Consider the following 26,675-nt stretch of genomic DNA (forward strand, 5'->3'; position numbering starts at 1 on the left):
TTCTATAAGAGGGAGAGACATCATGATCAGAACATAGTGAAACAGCTTCTATAAGAGGGAGAGACACCATGATCAGAACATAGTGAAACAGCTTCTATAAGAGGGAGAGACACCATGATCAGAACATAGTGAAACAGCTTCTATAAGAGGGAGAGACACCATGATCAGAACATAGTGAAACAGCTTCTATAAGAGGGAGAGACACCATGATCAGAACATAGTGAAACAGCTTCTATAAGAGGGAGAGACACCATGATCAGAACATAGTGAAACAGCTTCTATAAGAGGGAGAGACACCATGATCAGAACATAGTGAAACAGCTTCTATAAGAGGGAGAGACACCATGATCAGAACATAGTGAAACAGCTTCTATAAGAGGGAGAGACACCATGATCAGAACATAGTGAAACAGCTTCTATAAGAGGGAGAGACACCATGATCAGAACATAGTGAAACAGCTTCTATAAGAGGGAGAGACACCATGATCAGAACATAGTGAAACAGCTTCTATAAGAGGGAGAGACACCATGATCAGAACATAGTGAAACAGCTTCTATAAGAGGGAGAGACACCATGATCAGAACATAGTGAAACAGCTTCTATAAGAGGGAGAGACATCATGATCAGAACATAGTGAAACAGCTTCTATAAGAGGGACAGGAGAGACACCATGATCAGAACATAGTGAAACAGCTTCTATAAGAGGGAGAGACACCATGATCAGAACATAGTGAAACAGCTTCTATAAGAGGGAGAGACACCATGATCAGAACATAGTGAAACAGCTTCTATAAGAGGGAGAGACACCATGATCAGAACATAGTGAAACAGCTTCTATAAGAGGGACAGGAGAGACACCATGATCAGAACATAGTGAAACAGCTTCTATAAGAGGGAGAGACATCATGATCAGAACATAGTGAAACAGCTTCTATAAGAGGGAGAGACACCATGATCAGAACATAGTGAAACAGCTTCTATAAGAGGGAGAGACATCATGATCAGAACATAGTGAAACAGCTTCTATAAGAGGGAGAGACACCATGATCAGAACATAGTGAAACAGCTTCTATAAGAGGGAGAGACATCATGATCAGAACATAGTGAAACAGCTTCTATAAGAGGGAGAGACACCATGATCAGAACATAGTGAAACAGCTTCTATAAGAGGGAGAGACACCATGATCAGAACATAGTGAAACAGCTTCTATAAGAGGGAGAGACACCATGATCAGAACATAGTGAAACAGCTTCTATAAGAGGGACAGGAGAGACACCATGATCAGAACATAGTGAAACAGCTTCTATAAGAGGGAGAGACACCATGATCAGAACATAGTGAAACAGCTTCTATAAGAGGGAGAGACACCATGATCAGAACATAGTGAAACAGCTTCTATAAGAGGGAGAGACACCATGATCAGAACATAGTGAAACAGCTTCTATAAGAGGGACAGGAGAGACACCATGATCAGAACATAGTGAAACAGCTTCTATAAGAGGGAGAGACATCATGATCAGAACATAGTGAAACAGCTTCTATAAGAGGGACAGGAGAGACACCATGATCAGAACATAGTGAAACAGCTTCTATAAGAGGGAGAGAGAGACACCATGATCAGAACATAGTGAAACAGCTTCTATAAGAGGGAGAGACACCATGATCAGAACATAGTGAAACAGCTTCTATAAGAGGGACAGGGAGAGACACCATGATCAGAACATAGTGAAACAGCTTCTATAAGAGGGAGAGACATCATGATCAGAACATAGTGAAACAGCTTCTATAAGAGGGAGAGACATCATGATCAGAACATAGTGAAACAGCTTCTATAAGAGGGAGAGACACCATGATCAGAACATAGTGAAACAGCTTCTATAAGAGGGAGAGACATCATGATCAGAACATAGTGAAACAGCTTCTATAAGAGGGAGAGACACCATGATCAGAACATAGTGAAACAGCTTCTATAAGAGGGAGAGACATCATGATCAGAACATAGTGAAACAGCTTCTATAAGAGGGGAGAGACATCATGATCAGAACATAGTGAAACAGCTTCTATAAGAGGGAGAGACACCATGATCAGAACATAGTGAAACAGCTTCTATAAGAGGGACAGGAGAGACACCATGATCAGAACATAGTGAAACAGCTTCTATAAGAGGGAGAGACACCATGATCAGAACATAGTGAAACAGCTTCTATAAGAGGGAGAGACACCATGATCAGAACATAGTGAAACAGCTTCTATAAGAGGGACAGGAGAGACATCATGATCAGAACATAGTGAAACAGCTTCTATAAGAGGGAGAGACATCATGATCAGAACATAGTGAAACAGCTTCTATAAGAGGGAGAGACATCATGATCAGAACATAGTGAAACAGCTTCTATAAGAGGGACAGGAGAGACATCATGATCAGAACATAGTGAAACAGCTTCTATAAGAGGGAGAGACACCATGATCAGAACATAGTGAAACAGCTTCTATAAGAGGGAGAGACACCATGATCAGAACATAGTGAAACAGCTTCTATAAGAGGGAGAGACACCATGATCAGAACATAGTGAAACAGCTTCTATAAGAGGGAGAGACACCATGATCAGAACATAGTGAAACAGCTTCTATAAGAGGGAGAGACACCATGATCAGAACATAGTGAAACAGCTTCTATAAGAGGGAGAGACATCATGATCAGAACATAGTGAAACAGCTTCTATAAGAGGGAGAGACACCATGATCAGAACATAGTGAAACAGCTTCTATAAGAGGGAGAGACACCATGATCAGAACATAGTGAAACAGCTTCTATAAGAGGGAGAGACACCATGATCAGAACATAGTGAAACAGCTTCTATAAGAGGGAGAGACACCATGATCAGAACATAGTGAAACAGCTTCTATAAGAGGGACAGGAGAGACACCATGATCAGAACATAGTGAAACAGCTTCTATAAGAGGGAGAGACACCATGATCAGAACATAGTGAAACAGCTTCTATAAGAGGGAGAGACATCATGATCAGAACATAGTGAAACAGCTTCTATAAGAGGGAGAGACATCATGATCAGAACATAGTGAAACAGCTTCTATAAGAGGAGGAGAGACACCATGATCAGAACATAGTGAAACAGCTTCTATAAGAGGGAGAGACACCATGATCAGAACATAGTGAAACAGCTTCTATAAGAGGGACAGGAGAGACATCATGATCAGAACATAGTGAAACAGCTTCTATAAGAGGGAGAGACATCATGATCAGAACATAGTGAAACAGCTTCTATAAGAGGGAGAGACACCATGATCAGAACATAGTGAAACAGCTTCTATAAGAGGGAGAGACATCATGATCAGAACATAGTGAAACAGCTTCTATAAGAGGGACAGGAGAGACATCATGATCAGAACATAGTGAAACAGCTTCTATAAGAGGGAGAGACACCATGATCAGAACATAGTGAAACAGCTTCTATAAGAGGGAGAGACATCATGATCAGAACATAGTGAAACAGCTTCTATAAGAGGGAGAGACACCATGATCAGAACATAGTGAAACAGCTTCTATAAGAGGGAGAGACATCATGATCAGAACATAGTGAAACAGCTTCTATAAGAGGGAGAGACATCATGATCAGAACATAGTGAAACAGCTTCTATAAGAGGGAGAGACATCATGATCAGAACATAGTGAAACAGCTTCTATAAGAGGGAGAGACACCATGATCAGAACATAGTGAAACAGCTTCTATAAGAGGGAGGAGAGACACCATGATCAGAACATAGTGAAACAGCTTCTATAAGAGGGAGAGACACCATGATCAGAACATAGTGAAACAGCTTCTATAAGAGGAGGAGAGACATCATGATCAGAACATAGTGAAACAGCTTCTATAAGAGGGAGAGACACCATGATCAGAACATAGTGAAACAGCTTCTATAAGAGGGAGAGACACCATGATCAGAACATAGTGAAACAGCTTCTATAAGAGGGAGAGACATCATGATCAGAACATAGTGAAACAGCTTCTATAAGAGGGACAGGAGAGACACCATGATCAGAACATAGTGAAACAGCTTCTATAAGAGGGAGAGACACCATGATCAGAACATAGTGAAACAGCTTCTATAAGAGGGAGAGACATCATGATCAGAACATAGTGAAACAGCTTCTATAAGAGGGAGAGACATCATGATCAGAACATAGTGAAACAGCTTCTATAAGAGGGAGAGACATCATGATCAGAACATAGTGAAACAGCTTCTATAAGAGGGACAGGAGAGACACCATGATCAGAACATAGTGAAACAGCTTCTATAAGAGGGAGAGACACCATGATCAGAACATAGTGAAACAGCTTCTATAAGAGGGAGAGACACCATGATCAGAACATAGTGAAACAGCTTCTATAAGAGGGAGAGACACCATGATCAGAACATAGTGAAACAGCTTCTATAAGAGGGAGAGACATCATGATCAGAACATAGTGAAACAGCTTCTATAAGAGGGAGAGACATCATGATCAGAACATAGTGAAACAGCTTCTATAAGAGGGAGAGACACCATGATCAGAACATAGTGAAACAGCTTCTATAAGAGGGAGAGACACCATGATCAGAACATAGTGAAACAGCTTCTATAAGAGGGAGGAGAGACATCATGATCAGAACATAGTGAAACAGCTTCTATAAGAGAGGAGAGACACCATGATCAGAACATAGTGAAACAGCTTCTATAAGAGGGAGAGACACCATGATCAGAACATAGTGAAACAGCTTCTATAAGAGGGAGAGACACCATGATCAGAACATAGTGAAACAGCTTCTATAAGAGGGAGAGACACCATGATCAGAACATAGTGAAACAGCTTCTATAAGAGGGAGAGACATCATGATCAGAACATAGTGAAACAGCTTCTATAAGAGGGAGAGACATCATGATCAGAACATAGTGAAACAGCTTCTATAAGAGGGAGAGACATCATGATCAGAACATAGTGAAACAGCTTCTATAAGAGGGAGAGACATCATGATCAGAACATAGTGAAACAGCTTCTATAAGAGGGAGAGACACCATGATCAGAACATAGTGAAACAGCTTCTATAAGAGGGAGAGACATCATGATCAGAACATAGTGAAACAGCTTCTATAAGAGGGAGAGACACCATGATCAGAACATAGTGAAACAGCTTCTATAAGAGGGGGAGAGACATCATGATCAGAACATAGTGAAACAGCTTCTATAAGAGGGAGAGACACCATGATCAGAACATAGTGAAACAGCTTCTATAAGAGGGAGAGACACCATGATCAGAACATAGTGAAACAGCTTCTATAAGAGGGAGAGACACCATGATCAGAACATAGTGAAACAGCTTCTATAAGAGGGAGAGACACCATGATCAGAACATAGTGAAACAGCTTCTATAAGAGGGAGAGACACCATGATCAGAACATAGTGAAACAGCTTCTATAAGAGGGAGAGACACCATGATCAGAACATAGTGAAACAGCTTCTATAAGAGGGAGAGACACCATGATCAGAACATAGTGAAACAGCTTCTATAAGAGGGACAGGAGAGACATCATGATCAGAACATAGTGAAACAGCTTCTATAAGAGGGAGAGACATCATGATCAGAACATAGTGAAACAGCTTCTATAAGAGGGAGAGACACCATGATCAGAACATAGTGAAACAGCTTCTATAAGAGGGAGAGACACCATGATCAGAACATAGTGAAACAGCTTCTATAAGAGGGAGAGACACCATGATCAGAACATAGTGAAACAGCTTCTATAAGAGGGAGAGACACCATGATCAGAACATAGTGAAACAGCTTCTATAAGAGGGAGAGACACCATGATCAGAACATAGTGAAACAGCTTCTATAAGAGGGAGAGACACCATGATCAGAACATAGTGAAACAGCTTCTATAAGAGGGACAGGAGAGACACCATGATCAGAACATAGTGAAACAGCTTCTATAAGAGGGAGAGACACCATGATCAGAACATAGTGAAACAGCTTCTATAAGAGGGAGAGACACCATGATCAGAACATAGTGAAACAGCTTCTATAAGAGGGAGGAGAGACATCATGATCAGAACATAGTGAAACAGCTTCTATAAGAGGGACAGGAGAGACACCATGATCAGAACATAGTGAAACAGCTTCTATAAGAGGGAGAGACATCATGATCAGAACATAGTGAAACAGCTTCTATAAGAGGGAGAGACACCATGATCAGAACATAGTGAAACAGCTTCTATAAGAGGGAGAGACACCATGATCAGAACATAGTGAAACAGCTTCTATAAGAGGGAGAGACACCATGATCAGAACATAGTGAAACAGCTTCTATAAGAGGGAGAGACACCATGATCAGAACATAGTGAAACAGCTTCTATAAGAGGGAGAGGAGAGACATCACTGTGATAAAGGCACGGTATTTCAGTTGATTTTCGGACCTGGTAAAATGTCCAATGTACATTTTCTACAACGTAAAACCTTTACCAATTTAATACAAATAAAAGTATCTAGCTATCCTAAGATAAACGTTACTAACTGTAAGTGAGTCTGGATAAGAGCGTTTTCTAAATGACTAAAATGTAATGTAAATGTAGAGGGAAGCATGATATCTCAGTAGAGTTGGGGTCAATTCCATTTCAATTCAGTAACTGATATTAAATGGAATTGTCCCCAACCCTGGTTCTTAGAAGTCAGATCTTCAGGCCCCTTATTCATAAAGTGTCTCAGAGTAAAGAGCACTGGTCTAGGATCAGTTTGACCTTTTAGATCATAATGAATAATATTTAATGAACAGGGGGGACCTGATCCGAGATCAGTACTCCAACTCTGAGAGGCATTATGAATCCTGGCCCCAGGAGTCAGGGCTGTTCAGGAGTCAGTCCTTACCCGGTGTAGGTAGTTGACTCGTCCGATAGCTCCTATCTTCCCGGTGTAGTTGACGAATCCCACGTTGCCCTCAGTTGAAGCATAAAACTCCCTCACGTCCATGTTCCCAAAGCGGTTGAGGAACTCCTTCCATATCTCTGCTCTCACACCGTTACCAATGGCCAGCCTGACTTTGTGCTCTCTGTCGTTGTCTCTCTGGAACGTTGGGAGAAAACAGAAACATTCATATTTTTCTATGTTTATTTTAATTTTTTATGTCAATCATGTTATTGTGAAGACAAACACACATTTACTCATTGGGTGAACAATAATGTTTTTCTAATTCTGATTTTCATTTGAACAGCCATATAGTGTATTACCAATACCTGGAAAATATCCTGTTGGTTTGAGTTCCAGGCAGTAAAACAGACATTTTAAAAACAACTCAAATGGAAATCATGTAACCTCAGTACGACCTTGCCGTCAAAAATTGTTTTCAGAATGAAAATCAAAACCTTAAAGTACCAATATCTTTGCCTGGCTTCCCAAACTCCTTGCACTGGCCAAACGCTAGGCCACGCCCACGGACGTTAGTTTCTTCTCTGCGATGAGTCTGGATCTGAGTACCTCCCTGTCAATTTCTAGAACGCAAACACATTCTAAACTTTCTGATTGGTCCCAGAAACCAATGGGTTGAGCCAGAGACAGAACACACGTGGATAAAGCTACGTTTTGAAAATGCGTAATTGGCATTGATACTCTGATTGGTTAGAGATGATCCAATCGCTGATGACTTTGTTTTGTACAACACCCCTCATTTTGACGTCACCACAAACGACTTCAGCGATGGCAGTCTCAGACTGAAGTATGTAGCGAACACAGGGCAGCGGAACAATTCAGTTTAAGTCGTCAGGCAACCAATATCTTTCCTTTTCAATACCTTTCAATATCTTTCCTTTTCAATACCTTTCAATATCTTTCCTTTTCAATACCTTTCAATATCTTTCCTTTTCAATACCTTTCAATATCTTTCCTTTTCAATACCTTTCAATATCTTTCCTTTTCAATACCTTTCAATATCTTTCCTTTTCAATATCTTTCAATATCTTTCCTTTTCAATACCTTTCAATATCTTTCCTTTTCAATACCTTTCAATATCTTTCCTTTTCAATACCTTTCAATATCTTTCCTTTTCAATACCTTTCAATATCTTTCCTTTTCAATACCTTTCAATATCTTTCCTTTTCAATACCTTTCAATATCTTTCATTTTCTATACATTCTACAGTATATGTAGGTACAGTACATTCAGTTCCAAAAGTCATTTGGAAACAACTGAAATGAAAACTAACATTGTAAGCTAACATTCTATTAGGTTCTATTAACATTCTAACCTAACATTCTATAACATTCTAACCTAACATTCTATAACATTCTAACCTAACATTCTATTAGGTTCTATTAACATTCTAACCTAACATTCTTTAACATTCTAACCTAACATTATATTAGGTTCTATTAACATTCTAACCTAACATTCTATAACATTCTAACCTAACATTCTATAACATTCTAACCTAACATTCTATTAGGTTCTATTAACATTCTAACCTAACATTCTATAACATTCTAACCTAACATTCTATAACATTCTAACCTAACATTCTATTAGGTTCTATTAACATTCTAACCTAACATTCTATAACATTCTAACCTAACGTTCTATAACATTCTAATCTAACATTATTTTGAACTATCCAATGAAAGGTTCGAATACATGACCCGCAATACATGATTACATTCCCCTTCCCTGACGCAGAGATATGGTTTCCCAGCCTCAGCCTCAGCCCAAGCCTCAGCCCCAGCCTCAGCCCCAGCCGCAGCCGCAGCCCAAGCCTCAGCCCCAGCCTCAGCCCCAGCCTCAGCCCCAGCCTCAGCCCCAGCCCCAGCCTCAGCCTCAGCCCCAGCCCCAGCCTCAGCCCCAGCCTCAGCCCCAGCCTCAGCCCCAGCCCCAGCCTCAGCCCCAGCCTCAGCCCCAGCCCCAGCCCAAGCCTCAGCCTACCACTGACTGTCATTCCACATGGTAGAGTTCCTAAGTAAAGGCCACTAGCTATTCCGAGAGGACCACCAGATCAGAACCACGAGGGTGGGTCCTAAATGGCACCCTATTCCCTACATACTGTAGTCCACTACTTTTGCCCTGGTGAAACTATATAGGGAATAGGGTGCCATTTCAGATGCAACTCTAGACCACTAGGCTGTGGGAGGGTCACATGGTGTGTCTGTACGTGGAGAGGGGTTCAGTTTCAATGGCGGAACACAGAATGTTTACATTGCTCTCCAGGACACGCCTTTCAGGGCCCTGAAATATGACATAACAAGTAAGGGGACGTGGATGACGTGCAAACCAATATTTCATTTCTGAATTGGTTCAAATTAGTTTAGGGTTAGGGTTAGGGTTAGGGTTAGGGTTAGGGTTAGGGTTAGGGTTAGGGTTAGAGTTAGGGTTAGGGTTAGGGTTAGGGTTAGGGTTAGGGTTAGGGTTATGGTTAGGGTTAGGGTTATGGTTAGGGTTTGGGCTAGTTGAGCGGTCAATGGGATGCTGGTCAGAAAAGTATTTTAAGTCTCCCCCATAAATTCGGGGGAAAGGCTCATTTTGGGAGATTTGGTGATGAGAAGAAGACAGAACTGCCTGCATGTAGCCTAGTCCAGAAAATACAAGGTGATGGCATCTTCCATAAAATGGCGTCTCTCATAACCGCCTGCATATTTTTACCGTAAAAAAAAAAAAAAGAGGCACATGAGAAACATCTGCTACTATAATATCCAGATTAAAACCTAACCTATCGATGACATTTTGAACTCGATCATCTGTCTGGATTCATTCCAACTCAATAGAAAATATCACCTTAGAACATTCCAGGTCAGTGATATTGATAACAGTAAGGTGACACAGTGAATCTTAATGATGGCTTCTATTTCCGACGCTACAGCTGTGGCCGGGTTGTAAGACAACCTAGCTGGAGAGTTTTGGAAGTGGCCGAGAGGGTCTCGGTCTGATTGGACAAACAGAAGGAGCAGTTCGCGCCACAAAGTCTGGGAGTAAACCACACCTGGCTTCACTAGTCTGTAACACTATAAGAGCGTCTGCTAAATGAATAAAATGCAAAATGTAGTCTGTGACACTAGTCTGTGACACTAGTCTGTAACACTAGTCTGTAACACTAGTCTGTGACACTAGTCTGTGACACTAGTCTGTAACACTAGTCTGAGACACTAGTCTGTAACACTAGTCTGAGACACTAGTCTGTGACACTAGTCTGTGACACTAGTCTGTAACACTAGTCTGAGACACTAGTCTGTAACACTAGTCTGTGACACTAGTCTGTGACACTAGTCTGTGACACTAGTCTGTAACACTAGTCTGAGACACTAGTCTGTAACACTAGTCTGTGACACTAGTCTGTAACACTAGTCTGTAACACTAGTCTGTAACACTAGTCTGCGACACTAGTCTGCGACACTAGTCTGTGACACTAGTCGGTAACACTAGTCGGTAACACTAGTCTGTAACACTAGTCTGTAACACTAATCTGTGACACTAGTCTGTAACACTAGTCTGTGACACTAGTCGGTAACACTAGTCTGTAACACTAGTCTGTAACACTAATCTGTGACACTAGTCTGTAACACTAGTCTGTGACACTAGTCAGTAAAACACTAGTCTGTGCCACTAGTCTGTGCCACTAGTCTGTGCCACTAGTCTGTAACACTAGTCTGTGACACTAGTCTGTAACACTAGTCTGTGACACTAGTCTGTAACACTAATCTGTGACACTAGTCTGTAACACTAGTCGGTGACACTAGTCTGTAACACTAGTCTGTGACACTAGTCTGTAACACTAATCTGTGACACTAGTCTGTAACACTAGTCTGTAACACTAGTCTATGACACTAGTCTGTGACACTAGTCTGGGACACTAGTCTGTAACACTAGTCTGTAACACTAGTCTGTGACACTAGTCTGTGACACTAGTCTGTAACACTAGTCTATAACACTAGTCTGTGATACTAGTCTGTGACATTAGTCTGTAACACTAGTCTGTAACACTAGTCTGTGACACTAGTCTGTGACACTAGTCTGTAACACTAGTCTGTAACACTAGTCTGTGACACTAGTCTGTGACACTAGTCTGTAACACTAGTCTGCAACACTAGTCTGCAACACTAGTCTGTGACACTAGTCGGTAACACTAGTCGGTAACACTAGTCTGTAACACTAGTCTATAACACTAGTCTGTGACACTAGTCTGTGACACTAGTCTGTGACACTAGTCTGTAACACTAGTCTGTGACACTAGTCTGTAACACTAGTCTGTGACAATAGTCTGTGACACTAGTCTGTGACACTAGTCTGTGACACTAGTCTGTAACACTAGTCTGTAACACTAGTCTGTGACACTAGTCTGTGACACTAGTCTGTGACACTAGTCGGTAACACTAGTCTGTGACACTAGTCTGTAACACTAGTCTGTGACACTAGTCTGTAACACTAGTCTGTGACACTAGTCTGTAACACTAGTCTGTGACACTAGTCTGTGACACTAGTCGGTAACACTAGTCTGTGACACTAGTCTGTAACACTAGTCTGTGACACTAGTCTGTAACACTAGTCTGTGACACTAGTCTGTAACACTAGTCTGTGACACTAGTCTGTAACAATAGTCTGTGACACTAGTCTGTGACACTAGTCTGTGACACTAGTCTGTGACACTAGTCTGTAACACTAGTCTGTAACACTAGTCTGTGACACTAGTCTGTGACACTAGTCTGTGACACTAGTCTGTAACACTAGTCTGTAACACTAGTCTGTGACACTAGTCTGTAACACTAGTCTGTAACACTAGTCTAACACTTGGGTTCACCATAGCTCAGTGGGTTAGAGCATGGATGCTGCCGGAAACACCAGAGATGTGAAGTTTGATTGCAGCATGGCCCCCACATGGGAAACACCAGAGATGTGATGTTTGATTGCAGCATGGCCCCAACATGGGAAACACCAGAGATGTGATGTTTGATTCCAGCATGGCCCCGCATGGGAAACACCAGAGATGTGATGTTTGATTCCAGCATGGCCCCCACATGGGAAACACCAGAGATGTGAGGTTTGTTTCCAGCATGGCCCCCACATGGGAAACACCAGAGATGTGATGTTTGATTCCAGCATGGCCCCCACATGGGAAACACCAGGAAGTGGAGTTTGATTCCAGCATGGCCCCCGCATGGGAAACACCAGGAAGTGGAGTTTGATTCCAGCATGGCCCCCGCATGGGAAACACCAGGAAGTGGGGTTTGATTCCAGCATGGCCCCCACATGGGAAACACCAGGAAGTGGGGTTTGATTCCAGCATGGCCCCCGCATGGGTTCCTCATGGCCCCTGCATGCTGCCATGTGGCCTACTAGCATGTTGTTATTATTAGTGTGTACTCTACAGCACTCGGTCAAAAATATAATGTCAAATACTTTCAAATCCTTGTCTGAAACATGGCTGAAAACATGGCTGGTCAGCCATATACCCTGTACCAGAGAGAATAAGTAAGCCTTGTCCGAGACAGAAAGGGTCCATATCTCCTGCTTATGTGGCATGAGGCAGCTTGATGTGCAAATAAACCCCCTGGACAGGATGCTAGAACCATAGCAACTACTATGGAATTACTATGTCATAAACCCCCTGGACAGGATGCTAGAACCATAGCAACTACTATGTAATGACTATGTCATAAACCCCCTGGACAGGATGCTAGAACCATAGCAACTACTATGGAATTACTATGTCATAAAGCCCCTGGACAGGATGCTAGAACCACAGCAACTACTATGTAATTACTATGTCATAAACCCCCTGGACAGGATGCTAGAACCACAGCAACTACTATGTAATTACTATGTCATAAACCCCCTGGACAGGATGCTAGAACCACAGCAGCTACTATGTAATGACTATGTCATAAACCCCCTGGACAGGATGCTAGAACCATAGCAACTACTATGTAATGAATATGTCATAAACCCCCTGGACAGGATGCTAGAACCATATCAACTACTATGTAATTACTATGTCATAAACCCCCTGGACAGGATGCTAGAACCATAGCAACTACTATGTAATTACTATGTCATAAACCCCCTGGACAGGATGCTAGAACCACAGCAACTACTATGTAATGACTATGTCATAAACCGTCTGGACAGGATGCTAGAACCATAGCAACTACTATGGAATTACTATGTCATAAACCCCCTGGACAGGATGCTAGAACCATAGCAACTACTATGTAATTACTATGTCATAAACCCCCTGGACAGGATGCTAGAACCACAGCAACTACTATGTAATGACTATGTCATAAACCCCCTGGACAGGATGCTAGAACCATAGCAACTCCTATGTAATGACTATGTCATAAACCGTCTGGACAGGATGCTAGAACCATAGCAACTACTATGGAATTACTATGTCATAAACCCCCTGGACAGGATGCTAGAACCACAGCAACTACTATGTAATGACTATGTCATAAACCCCCTGGACAGGATGCTAGAACCACAGCAGCTACTATGTAATGACTATGTCATAAACCCCCTGGACAGGATGCTAGAACCATAGCAACTCCTATGTAATGACTATGTCATAAACCGTCTGGACAGGATGCTAGAACCATAGCAACTCCTATGTAATGACTATGTCATAAACCGTCTGGACAGGATGCTAGAACCATAGCAACTACTATGGAATTACTATGTCATAAACCCCCTGGACAGGATGCTAGAACCACAGCAACTACTATGTAATGACTATGTCATAAACCCCCTGGACAGGATGCTAGAACCACAGCAGCTACTATGTAATGACTATGTCATAAACCCCCTGGACAGGATGCTAGAACCATAGCAACTCCTATGTAATGACTATGTCATAAACCGTCTGGACAGGATGCTAGAACCATAGCAACTCCTATGTAATGACTATGTCATAAACCGTCTGGACAGGATGCTAGAACCATAGCAACTACTATGGAATTACTATGTCATAAACCCCCTGGACAGGATGCTAGAACCACAGCAACTACTATGTAATTACTATGTCATAAACCCCCTGGACAGGATGCTAGAACCACAGCAACTACTATGTAATTACTATGTCATAAACCCCCTGGACAGGATGCTAGAACCACAGCAACTACTATGTAATGACTATGTCATAAACCCCCTGGACAGGATGCTAGAACCACAGCAACTACTATGTAATTACTATGTCATAAACCCCCTGGACAGGATGCTAGAACCATAGCAACTACTATGTAATGACTATGTCATAATGATGAATGACAAAACGAAGGTCACGTTGTATAGAGCTTGCAGCTGAGGTTGCTTTACCTTGGGTGTGTTGCAGAGGTAGCGTAACACCTCTCCTATGTACTGGACCACGGTAACGTTGTACTTCCTGCACTCATCCCAGAACTGAGAGGCCGAGAACTTCCTCCTCAGAATGATGGTCGAGCCTGGAACACAGACAGATAGAAGAGATGAAAGAGGAACAATGAAAAGATCGGTTTGAAGAACATGCAGGTGATATAGCTTCATATCAAGCAATGGCAGAACTGAAATGCTGATAAAACTGTCATGGTAAGTCAGCAGTGCTGATAAAACTGTCATGGTAAGTCAGCATTGTGTACATCGTCATCGCCAAACACCCTAACACGCAGGCGCGGGTATTAGTTCAGGCACAGGAATGAACAAGACAGAGCTCTTATAAATGAGGTACATGCTGTAAAACAGGGACCTTGTAGCGGCCGTGAGAGCAGAAATGTTGCCACACATGCTGTGAACCTGTTGTATTCACTTCAGTACCAAATGTCCCGTAAATCTGCACCCGTGAGCTGGTACTGCATGTGCATCATAATCAGCTTGGAGTTATTCCTAACCACGTGACCTGACCAGGACATTTCAAATAAAACTTTATTGGTCGCATTCACATATTTAGCAGATGTTATTGCGGGTGTAGTGAAATGCTTGTGTTCCTAGCTCCAACAGTGCAGTAATCTCTAATACACAACAATACACACAAATCTAAAAAGTAAAATAATGGAATTAAGAAATATATAAATATTAGGATGAGCAATGTCCGGAGTATATATACAGTACATATATATATATATATATATATATATATATATATATATATATGATGGGATGTATATACATTATGGACAGTATATGGATAGAATATGTAGTATATCTGAAGAATAGCATACAGTGCATTCGGAAAGTATTTAGACCCCTTTACTTTTTCCACATTGTTACGTTACAGACTTATTCTAAAATGGATAAAATTGTTTTTTCCCCCCTCATCAATCTACGCACAATACCCCCTAATAACAAAGCAAAAACAGGTTTTTAGAAATGTTTGCAAATGTATTAAAAATAACAAACTGAAATATCACATTTACATAAGTATTCAGACCCTTTACTCAGTACTTTGTTTAAGCACCTTTGGCAGCAATTACAGCCTCGAGTCTTCTTGGGTATGATGCTAAAAGCTTGACACAACTGTATTTGGGGAGTTTCTCCCATTCTTCTCTGCAGATCCTCTCAAGCTCTGTCAGGTTGGATGGGGAGTGTTGCTGCACAGCTATTTTCAGGTCTCTCCAGAGATGTTAGATCGGGTTCAAGTCCGGGCTCTGGCTGGGCCACTCAAGGACATTCCAAGATTTGTCCCGAAGCCACTCCTGCGTTGTCTTGGCTGTGTGCTTAGGGTCGTTGTCCTGTTGGAAGGTGAACCTTCACCCCAGTCTGAGGTCCTGAGCGCCCTGGAGCAGGTTTTCATCAAGGATCTCTCTGTACTTTTCTCTGTTCATCTTTGCCTCGATCCTGACTAGTCTCCCAGTCCCTGCCGCTGAAAACATCCCCAAAGCATGATGCTTCCACCACCATGCTTCACCGTAGGGATGGTGCCAGGTTTCCTCCAGACGTGACGCTTGGCATTCAGGCCAAAGAGTTCAATCTTGGTTTCATCAGACCAGAGAATCTTGTTTCTCATGGTCTGAGAGTCTTTAGGTGTCTTTTGGCAAAATCCAAGTGGGCTGTCATGTGCCTTTTACTGAGGAGAGGCTTCCGTCTCCGGCCATTCTACCATAAAGGCCTGATTGGTGGAGTGCTGCAGAGATGGTTGTCCTTCTGGAAGGTTCTCCCATCTCCACAGAGGAACTCTAGAGCTCTTTCAGAGTGACCATCCGATTCTTGGTCACCTCCCTGACCAAGGCCCTTCTCCCCCGATTGCTCAATTTGGCCGGGCGGCCAGCTCTAGGAAGAGTCTTAGTGGTTCCAAACTTCTTCCATTCCCAAACTTCTTCCATTTAAGAATGATGGAGGCCACTGTGTTCTTGGGGACCTTCAATGCTGCAGAATTTTTTTGGCACCCTTACCCAGATCTGTGCATCGACACAATCCTGTCTCGGAGCGCTACGGACAATTCCTTCGACCTCATGGCTTGGTTTTTGCTCTGACATGCACTGTCAACTGTGGGATCTTATATAGACAGGTGTGTGCCTTTCCAAATCATGTCCAATCAATTGAATTTACCACAGGTGGACTCCAATCAAGTTGTAGAAAAAACTCAAGGATGATCCATGGAAACAGGATGCACCTGAGCTCAATTTCTAGTCTCATAGCAAAGGGTCTGAATACTTATGTAAATATGATATTTCTGTTTTTTATTTTTAATACATTTGCAAAAAAAATCTAAAAACCTGTTTTCGCTTTGTCATTATGGGGTATTGTGTGTAGATTGGTGAGGAAATTGTTTTATTTAATCCATTTTAGAATAAGGCTGTAACTTAACAAAATGTGGAAAAAGTCAAGGGGTCTGAATACTTTCCGAAGTTACTGTATGTACAGCCATAGTTGTATACAGGTAACGAGCTGAGATTAGGAGCTCACTCTTAAAGGGAGTCTCCTAATCTCAGCTCGTTACCTGTATAAAAGACACCTGTCCACAGAAGCAATCAATCAATCAGATTCCCAACTCTCCACCATGGCCAAGACCAAAGAGCTCTCCAGGGATGTCAGGGACAAGATTGTAGACCTACACAAGGTTGGAATGGGCTAAAAGACCATCGCCAAGCAGCTTGGTGAGAAGGTGACAACAGTTGGTGCGATTATTCGCAAATGGAAGAAACACAAAAGAACTGTCAATCTCCCTCGGCCTGGGGCTCCATGCAAGATCTCACCTTGTGGAGTTGCAATGATCATGAGAACGGTGAGGAATCAGCCCAGAACTACACGGGAGGATCTTGTCAATGATCTCAAGGCAGCTGGGACCATAGTCACCAAGAAAACAATTGGTAACACACTACGCCGTGAAGGACTGAAATCCTGCAGCGCCCACAAGGTACCCCTGCTCAAGAAAGCACACATACAGGGCCGTCTGAAGTTTGCCAATGAACATCTGAATGATTCAGAGGAGGACTGGGTGAAAGTGTTGTGGTCAGATGAGACCAAAATCGAGCTCTTTGGCATCAACTCAACTCGCCGTGTTTGGAGGAGGAGGAATGCTGCCTATGACCCCAAGAACACCATCCCCACCGTCAAACATGGAGGTGGAAACATTATGCTTTGGGGGGGTTTTTCTGCTAAGAGGACAGGACAACTTCACTGCATCAAAGGGACGATGGACGGGGCCATGTACCGTCAAATCTTGGGTGAGAACCTCCTTCCCTCAGCCAGGGCATTGAAAATGGGTCGTGGATGGGTATTCCAGCATGACAATGACCCAAAACACATGGCCAAGGCAACAAAGGAGTGGCTCAAGAAGAAGCACATTAAGGTCCTGAAGTGGCCTAGCCAGTCTCCAGACCTTAATCCCATAGAAAATCTGTGGAGGGAGCTGAAGGTTCGAGTTGCCAAACGTCAGCCTCGAAACCTTAATGACTTGGAGAAGATCTGCAAAGAGGAGTGGGACAAAATCCCTCCTGAGATGTGTGCAAACCTGGTGGCCAACTACAAGAAATGTCTGATCTCTGTGATTGCCAACAAGGGTTTTGCCACCAAGTACTAAGTCATGTTTTGCAGAGGGGTCAAATACTTATTTCCCTCATTAAAATGCAAATCAATTTATAACATTTTTGACATGCGTTTTTCTGGATTTTGTTGTTGTTATTCTGTCTCTCACTGTTCAAATAAACCTACCATTAAAATTATAGACTGATCATGTCTTTGTGAGTGGGCAAACGTACAAAATCAGCAGGGGATCAAATACTTTTTTCCCTCACTGTATGTGCATAGGGCAGCAGCCTCTAAGATGCATGGTAGAGTAACCGGGTGGTAGCCGTCTAGTGACAGTGACTAAAGTTCAGGGCAGGGTACTGGGCGTAGGCCAGATAGTGGTGACTATTTAACAGTGATGACCTTGAGATAGAAGCTGTTTTTCAGTATCTCGGTCTCAGCTTTGATGCACCTGTACTGACCTTGACTAGAATACAGTATATACAAATGAAATGGGTAAAATGGTATGTAAACATTATTAAAGTGACCAGTGTTCCATTATTAAAGTGACCGGTGTTCCATTATGGTGCATCTTTTGGTGCATCTGTAGAAGTTTGTGAGGGGCCAAGCCAAATTTCTTCAGCCTCCTGAGGTTGAAGAGGCGCTGTTGCACCTTTTCACCACATTGTCTGTGTGGGTAGACCATTTCAGATTGTCAGTGATGTCTACGCCGTGGAACTTGAAGCTTTTCACCTTCTCCAATGCGGCCCTGTCGATGTGGATGGGGGCGTGCTCCTTCTAATGTCTCAATTTACATTTTAGTCATTTAGCATCAAACATTGTTATATCCAGAGCAATTACAATCAACCTCTGGGCAACCTCCAGGCCCCAGTTATACATTAGACCATAACTAGAGTCTTGTTTAGAGTCTGTCCTGGTCAAATTACGTGGTGAGGGGAAACTCTGGGCCCTAATGATAGTCTATAACTAAAGCCTTGCTTAGAGTCTGTCCTGGTCAGATTACGTGGTGAGGGGAAACTCTGGGCCCTAATCATAGTCTATAACTAAAGCCTTGCTTAGAGTCTGTCCTGGTCAGATTATGTGTTGAGGGGAAACTCTGGGCCCTAATCATAGTCTATAACTAAAGCCTTGGTTAGAGTCTGTCCTGGTCAGATTACGTGATGAGGGGAAACTCTGGGCCCTAATCATAGTCTATAACTAAAGTCTTGTTTAGAGTCTGTCCTGGTCAGATTACGTGGTGAGGGGAAACTCTGGGCCCTAATCATAGTCTATAACTAGAGTCTTGTTTAGAGTCTGTCCTGGTCAGATTACGTGGTGAGGGGAAACTCTGGGCCCTAATCATAGTCTATAACTAGAGCCTTGGTTAGAGTCTGTCCTGGTCAGATTACGTGGTGAGGGGAAACTCTGGGCCCTAATCATAGTCTATAACTAAAGCCTTGGTTAGAGTCTGTCCTGGTCAGATTACGTGGTAAGGGGGAAACTCTGGGCCCTAATCATAGTCTATAACTAGAGTCTTGTTTAGAGTCTGTCCTGGTCAGATTACGTGGTGAGGGGAAACTCTGGGCCCTAATCATAGTCTATAACTAGAGTCTTGTTTAGAGTCTGTCCAGGTCAGATTACGTGGTGAGGGGAAACTCTGGGCCCTAATCATAGTCTATAACTAGAGTCTTGTTTAGAGTCTGTCCTGGTCAGATTACGTGGTGAGGGGAAACTCTGGGCCCTAATCATAGTCTATAACTAGAGTCTTGTTTAGAGTCTGTCCTGGTCAGATTACGTGGTGAGGGCAAACTCTGGGCCCTAATCATAGTCTATAACTAGAGTCTTGTTTAGAGTCTGTCCTGGTCAGATTATGTGTTGAGGGGAAACTCTGGGCCCTAATCATAGTCTATAACTAAAGTCTTGTTTAGAGTCTGTCCTGGTCAGATTACGTGGTGAGGGGAAACTCTGGGCCCTAATCATAGTCTATAACTAGAGTCTTGTTTAGAGTCTGTCCTGGTCAGATTACGTGGTGAGGGGAAACTCTGGGCCCTAATCATAGTCTATAACTAGAGCCTTGGTTAGAGTCTGTCCTGGTCAGATTACGTGGTGAGGGGAAACTCTGGGCCCTAATCATAGTCTATAACTAAAGCCTTGGTTAGAGTCTGTCCTGGTCAGATTACGTGGTAAGGGGAAACTCTGGGCCCTAATCATAGTCTATAACTAGAGTCTTGTTTAGAGTCTGTCCTGGTCAGATTACGTGGTGAGGGGAAACTCTGGGCCCTAATCATAGTCTATAACTAGAGTCTTGTTTAGAGTCTGTCCAGGTCAGATTACGTGGTGAGGGGAAACTCTGGGCCCTAATCATAGTCTATAACTAGAGTCTTGTTTAGAGTCTGTCCTGGTCAGATTACGTGTTGAGGGGAAACTCTGGGCCCTAATCATAGTCTATAACTAGAGTCTTGTTTAGAGTCTGTCCTGGTCAGATTACGTGGTGAGGGCAAACTCTGGGCCCTAATCATAGTCTATAACTAGAGTCTTGTTTAGAGTCTGTCCTGGTCAGATTACGTGGTGAGGGGAAACTCTGGGCCCTAATCATAGTCTATAACTAGAGTCTTGTTTAGAGTCTGTCCTGGTCAGATTACGTGGTGAGGGGAAACTCTGGGCCCTAATCATAGTCTATAACTAGAGTCTTGGTTAGAGTCTGTCCTGGTCAGATTACGTGGTGAGGGGAAACTCTGGGCCCTAATCATAGTCTATAACTAAAGCCTTGGTTAGAGTCTGTCCTGGTCAGATTACGTGGTGAGGGGAAACTCTGGGCCCTAATCATAGTCTATAACTAGAGTCTTGTTTAGAGTCTGTCCTGGTCAGATTACGTGGTGAGGGGAAACTCTGGGCCCTAATCATAGTCTATAACTAGAGTCTTGTTTAGAGTCTGTCCTGGTCAGATTACGTGGTGAGGGGAAACTCTGGGCCCTAATCATAGTCTATAACTAAAGCCTTGGTTAGAGTCTGTCCTGGTCAGATTACGTGGTAAGGGGAAACTCTGGGCCCTAATCATAGTCTATAACTAGAGTCTTGTTTAGAGTCTGTCCTGGTCAGATTACGTGGTGAGGGGAAACTCTGGGCCCTAATCATAGTCTATAACTAGAGTCTTGTTTAGAGTCTGTCCAGGTCGAGATTACGTGGTGAGGGGAAACTCTGGGCCCTAATCATAGTCTATAACTAGAGTCTTGTTTAGAGTCTGTCCTGGTCAGATTACGTGTTGAGGGGAAACTCTGGGCCCTAATCATAGTCTATAACTAGAGTCTTGTTTAGAGTCTGTCCTGGTCAGATTACGTGGTGAGGGCAAACTCTGGGCCCTAATCATAGTCTATAACTAGAGTCTTGTTTAGAGTCTGTCCTGGTCAGATTACGTGGTGAGGGGAAACTCTGGGCCCTAATCATAGTCTATAACTAGAGTCTTGTTTAGAGTCTGTCCTGGTCAGATTACGTGGTGAGGGGAAACTCTGGGCCCTAATCATAGTCTATAACTAGAGTCTTGGTTAGAGTCTGTCCTGGTCAGATTACGTGGTGAGGGGAAACTCTGGGCCCTAATCATAGTCTATAACTAAAGCCTTGGTTAGAGTCTGTCCTGGTCAGATTACGTGGTGAGGGGAAACTCTGGGCCCTAATCATAGTCTATAACTAGAGTCTTGTTTAGAGTCTGTCCTGGTCAGATTACGTGGTGAGGGGAAACTCTGGGCCCTAATCATAGTCTATAACTAGAGTCTTGTTTAGAGTCTGTCCTGGTCAGATTACGTGGTGAGGGGAAACTCTGGGCCCTAATCATAGTCTATAACTAGAGCCTTGGTTAGAGTCTGTCCTGGTCAGATTACGTGGTGAGGGGAAACTCTGGGCCCTAATCATAGTCTATAACTAAAGCCTTGGTTAGAGTCTGTCCTGGTCAGATTACGTGGTAAGGGGAAACTCTGGGCCCTAATCATAGTCTATAACTAGAGTCTTGTTTAGAGTCTGTCCTGGTCAGATTACGTGGTGAGGGGAAACTCTGGGCCCTAATCATAGTCTATAACTAGAGTCTTGTTTAGAGTCTGTCCAGGTCAGATTACGTGGTGAGGGGAAACTCTGGGCCCTAATCATAGTCTATAACTAGAGTCTTGTTTAGAGTCTGTCCTGGTCAGATTACGTGGTGAGGGGAAACTCTGGGCCCTAATCATAGTCTATAACTAGAGTCTTGTTTAGAGTCTGTCCTGGTCAGATTACGTGGTGAGGGCAAACTCTGGGCCCTAATCATAGTCTATAACTAGAGTCTTGTTTAGAGTCTGTCCTGGTCAGATTATGTGTTGAGGGGAAACTCTGGGCCCTAATCATAGTCTATAACTAGAGTCTTGTTTAGAGTCTGTCCTGGTCAGATTACGTGGTGAGGGGAAACTCTGGGCCCTAATCATAGTCTATAACTAGAGCCTTGGTTAGAGTCTGTCCTGGTCAGATTACGTGGTGAGGGGAAACTCTGGGCCCTAATCATAGTCTATAACTAAAGCCTTGGTTAGAGTCTGTCCTGGTCAGATTACGTGGTAAGGGGGAAACTCTGGGCCCTAATCATAGTCTATAACTAGAGTCTTGTTTAGAGTCTGTCCTGGTCAGATTACGTGGTGAGGGGAAACTCTGGGCCCTAATCATAGTCTATAACTAGAGTCTTGTTTAGAGTCTGTCCAGGTCGGATTACGTGGTGAGGGGAAACTCTGGGCCCTAATCATAGTCTATAACTAGAGTCTTGTTTAGAGTCTGTCCTGGTCAGATTACGTGGTGAGGGGAAACTCTGGGCCCTAATCATAGTCTATAACTAGAGTCTTGTTTAGAGTCTGTCCTGGTCAGATTACGTGGTGAGGGCAAACTCTGGGCCCTAATCATAGTCTATAACTAGAGTCTTGTTTAGAGTCTGTCCTGGTCAGATTACGTGGTGAGGGGAAACTCTGGGCCCTAATCATAGTCTATAACTAGAGTCTTGTTTAGAGTCTGTCCTGGTCAGATTACGTGGTGAGGGGAAACTCTGGGCCCTAATCATAGTCTATAACTAGAGTCTTGGTTAGAGTCTGTCCTGGTCAGATTACGTGGTGAGGGGAAACTCTGGGCCCTAATCATAGTCTATAACTAAAGCCTTGGTTAGAGTCTGTCCTGGTCAGATTACGTGGTGAGGGGAAACTCTGGGCCCTAATCATAGTCTATAACTAGAGTCTTGTTTAGAGTCTGTCCTGGTCAGATTACGTGGTGAGGGGAAACTCTGGGCCCTAATCATAGTCTATAACTAGAGTCTTGTTTAGAGTCTGTCGTGGTCAGATTACGTGGTGAGGGGAAACTCTGGGCCCTAATCATAGTCTATAACTAAAGCCTTGGTTAGAGTCTGTCCTGGTCAGATTACGTGGTGAGGGGAAACTCTGGGCCCTAATCATAGTCTATAACTAAAGCCTTGGTTAGAGTCTGTCCTGGTCAGATTACGTGGTGAGGGGAAACTCTGGGCCCTAATCATAGTATATAACTAGAGTATTGTTTAGAGTCTGTCCTGGTCAGATTACGTGGTGAGGGGAAACTCTGGGCCCTAATCATAGTCTATAACTAGAGTCTTGTTTAGAGTCTGTCCAGGTCAGATTACGTGGTGAGGGGAAACTCTGGGCCCTAATCATAGTCTATAACTAGAGTCTTGTTTAGAGTCTGTCCTGGTCAGATTACGTGGTGAGGGGAAACTCTGGGCCCTAATCATAGTCTATAACTAGAGTCTTGTTTAGAGTCTGTCCTGGTCAGATTACGTGGTGAGGGCAAACTCTGGGCCCTAATCATAGTCTATAACTAGAGTCTTGTTTAGAGTCTGTCCTGGTCAGATTACGTGGTGAGGGGAAACTCTGGGCCCTAATCATAGTCTATAACTAGAGTCTTGTTTAGAGTCTGTCCTGGTCAGAATACGTGGTGAGGGGAAACTCTGGGCCCTAATCATAGTCTATAACTAGAGTCTTGGATAGAGTCTGTCCTGGTCAGATTACGTGGTGAGGGGAAACTCTGGGCCCTAATCATAGTCTATAACTAAAGCCTTGGTTAGAGTCTGTCCTGGTCAGATTACGTGGTGAGGGGAAACTCTGGGCCCTAATCATAGTCTATAACTAGAGTCTTGTTTAGAGTCTGTCCTGGTCAGATTACGTGGTGAGGGGAAACTCTGGGCCCTAATCATAGTCTATAACTAGAGTCTTGTTTAGAGTCTGTCCTGGTCAGATTACGTGGTGAGGGGAAACTCTGGGCCCTAATCATAGTCTATAACTAAAGCCTTGGTTAGAGTCTGTCCTGGTCAGATTACGTGCTGAGGGGAAACTCTGGGCCCTAATCATAGTCTATAACTAAAGTCTTGTTTAGAGTCTTTCCTGGTCAGATTACGTGGTGAGGGGAAACTCTGGGCCCTAATCATAGTCTATAACTAGAGTCTTGTTTAGAGTCTGTCCTGGTCAGATTACGTGGTGAGGGGAAACTCTGGGCCCTAATCATAGTCTATAACTAAAGTCTTGTTTAGAGTCTGTCCAGGTCAGATTACGTGGTGAGGGGAAACTCTGGGCCTAATCATAGTCTATAACTAGAGTCTTGTTTAGAGTCTGTCCTGGTCAATTACGTGGTGAGGGGAAACTCTGGGCCCTAATCATAGTCTATAACTAGAGTCTTGTTTAGAGTCTGTCCTGGTCAGATTACGTGGTGAGGGCAAACTCTGGGCCCTAATCATAGTCTATAACTAGAGTCTTGTTTAGAGTCTGTCCTGGTCAGATTACGTGGTGAGGGGAAACTCTGGGCCCTAATCATAGTCTATAACTAGAGTCTTGTTTAGAGTCTGTCCTGGTCAGATTATGTGGTGAGGGGAAACTCTGGGCCCTAATCATAGTCTATAACTAGAGCCTTGGTTAGAGTCTGTCCTGGTCAGATTACGTGGTGAGGGGAAACTCTGGGCCCTAATCATAGTCTATAACTAGAGTCTTGTTTAGAGTCTGTCGTGGTCAGATTACGTGGTGAGGGGAAACTCTGGGCCCTAATCATAGTCTATAACTAAAGCCTTGGTTAGAGTCTGTCCTGGTCAGATTACGTGGTGAGGGGAAACTCTGGGCCCTAATCATAGTCTATAACTAAAGTCTTGTTTAGAGTCTTTCATGGTCAGATTACGTGGTGAGGGGAAACTCTGGGCCCTAATCATAGTCTATAACTAGAGTCTTGGTTAGAGTCTGTCCTGGTCAGATTACGTGGTGAGGGGAAACTCTGGGCCCTAATCATAGTCTATAACTAAAGCCTTGGTTAGAGTCTGTCCTGGTCAGATTACGTGGTGAGGGGAAACTCTGGGCCCTAATCATAGTCTATAACTAGAGTCTTGTTTAGAGTCTGTCCTGGTCAGATTACGTGGTGAGGGGAAACTCTGGGCCCTAATCATAGTCTATAACTAAAGTCTTGTTTAGAGTCTGTCCTGGTCAGATTACGTGGTGAGGGGAAACTCTGGGCCCTAATCATAGTCTATAACTAGAGTCTTGTTTAGAGTCTGTCCTGGTCAGATTACGTGGTGAGGGGAAACTCTGGGCCCTAATCATAGTCTATAACTAAAGTCTTGTTTAGAGTCTGTCCTGGTCAGATTACGTGGTGAGGGGAAACTCTGGGCCCTAATCATAGTCTATAACTAGAGTCTTGTTTAGAGTCTGTCCTGGTCAGATTACGTGGTGAGGGGAAACTCTGGGCCCTAATCATAGTCTATAACTAAACCAGGAGATTTTCCTGGTCATGTTAAGTGGTGAGGGGGAAAACCTGGGCTGGCCTTAAACCAACTCTGACATTCCAGAACCACAGTTCTATCAGACATAACAAGGTAAAAGGGGCTGTTTTGTTTTCGCTACGTGATTAAATATCCCTTCAATTAGTAACTCTGCTCTGAGGTCAAACAGAAGAGTGAAATGAACTATAGCCCACTTGGAGAACTCAGGAAAACGGTCTCACTAAGAGAATTGTCATCTCAAATGGCACCCTTTTCCCTACACAGTGCACTACTTTTGACCAGAGCCCAATAGGCCTTGGTCAAAATTAGTGCACTCTGAAGAGAAAAGGGTGGCAGTTGGGACGGAGCCGAAAAGAAAGAAGTGGCGAGCCAACTCGTTTGCAGTTTTTTCTGCCCAGTGGCTTTGGCTGTGTTGAGATAACCCGGGTTTACATGCACAAGGACCTCTTTCATTTGATTTCCCCTTCCGTGGGAGGGGGGGGGGAGTAAATGGCTAAGTAAATGGCTTCAACTAGAAAGGCCAAGCCAAAGACCTTAACATTACCCCTTACACACCTACTACCTCAATATTGCCTCTACCCACCTACTACCTCATAAAATATTACCCCCTACCCACCTAATACCTCAATATTACCCCCAACCCACCTAATACCTCAATATTACCCCCTACCCACCTACTACCTCAATATTACCCCCTACCCACACACTACCTCAATATTACCCCCAACCCACCTACTACCTCAATATTACCCCCTACCCACCTAATACCTCAATATTACCCCCTACCCACCTAATACCTCAATATTACCCCCTACCCACCTACTACCTCAATATTACCCCCTACCCTCCTAATACCTCAATATTACCCCCTACCCACCTACTACCCCAATATTACCCCACTACCCACCTACTACCCCAATATTACCCTCTACCCACCTACTACCCCAATA

At 43.3% G+C, this 26,675-nt stretch overlaps 1 protein-coding gene across 2 annotated transcripts in view; it reads right to left on the reverse strand.

Annotated features, from left to right (window-relative positions):
• zgc:158482 (uncharacterized protein LOC100009650 homolog) overlaps positions 1 to 26,675 on the reverse strand; it is a 53,195-nt gene that overhangs the window by 9,110 nt on the left and 17,410 nt on the right. For both annotated transcript variants that reach the window (XM_041857619.2, XM_041857620.2), the window contains exons 4-5: positions 14,340 to 14,464; positions 6,924 to 7,118 (exon numbers count right to left, since the gene is read on the reverse strand). In XM_041857619.2, the coding sequence (XP_041713553.1) occupies positions 6,924 to 7,118; positions 14,340 to 14,464 (320 nt within the window). The remainder of the gene's footprint in view (positions 1 to 6,923; positions 7,119 to 14,339; positions 14,465 to 26,675) is intronic.

This window comes from Coregonus clupeaformis, chromosome 20, assembly GCF_020615455.1.
Source record: "Coregonus clupeaformis isolate EN_2021a chromosome 20, ASM2061545v1, whole genome shotgun sequence".
NCBI lineage: Eukaryota > Metazoa > Chordata > Actinopteri > Salmoniformes > Salmonidae > Coregonus > Coregonus clupeaformis.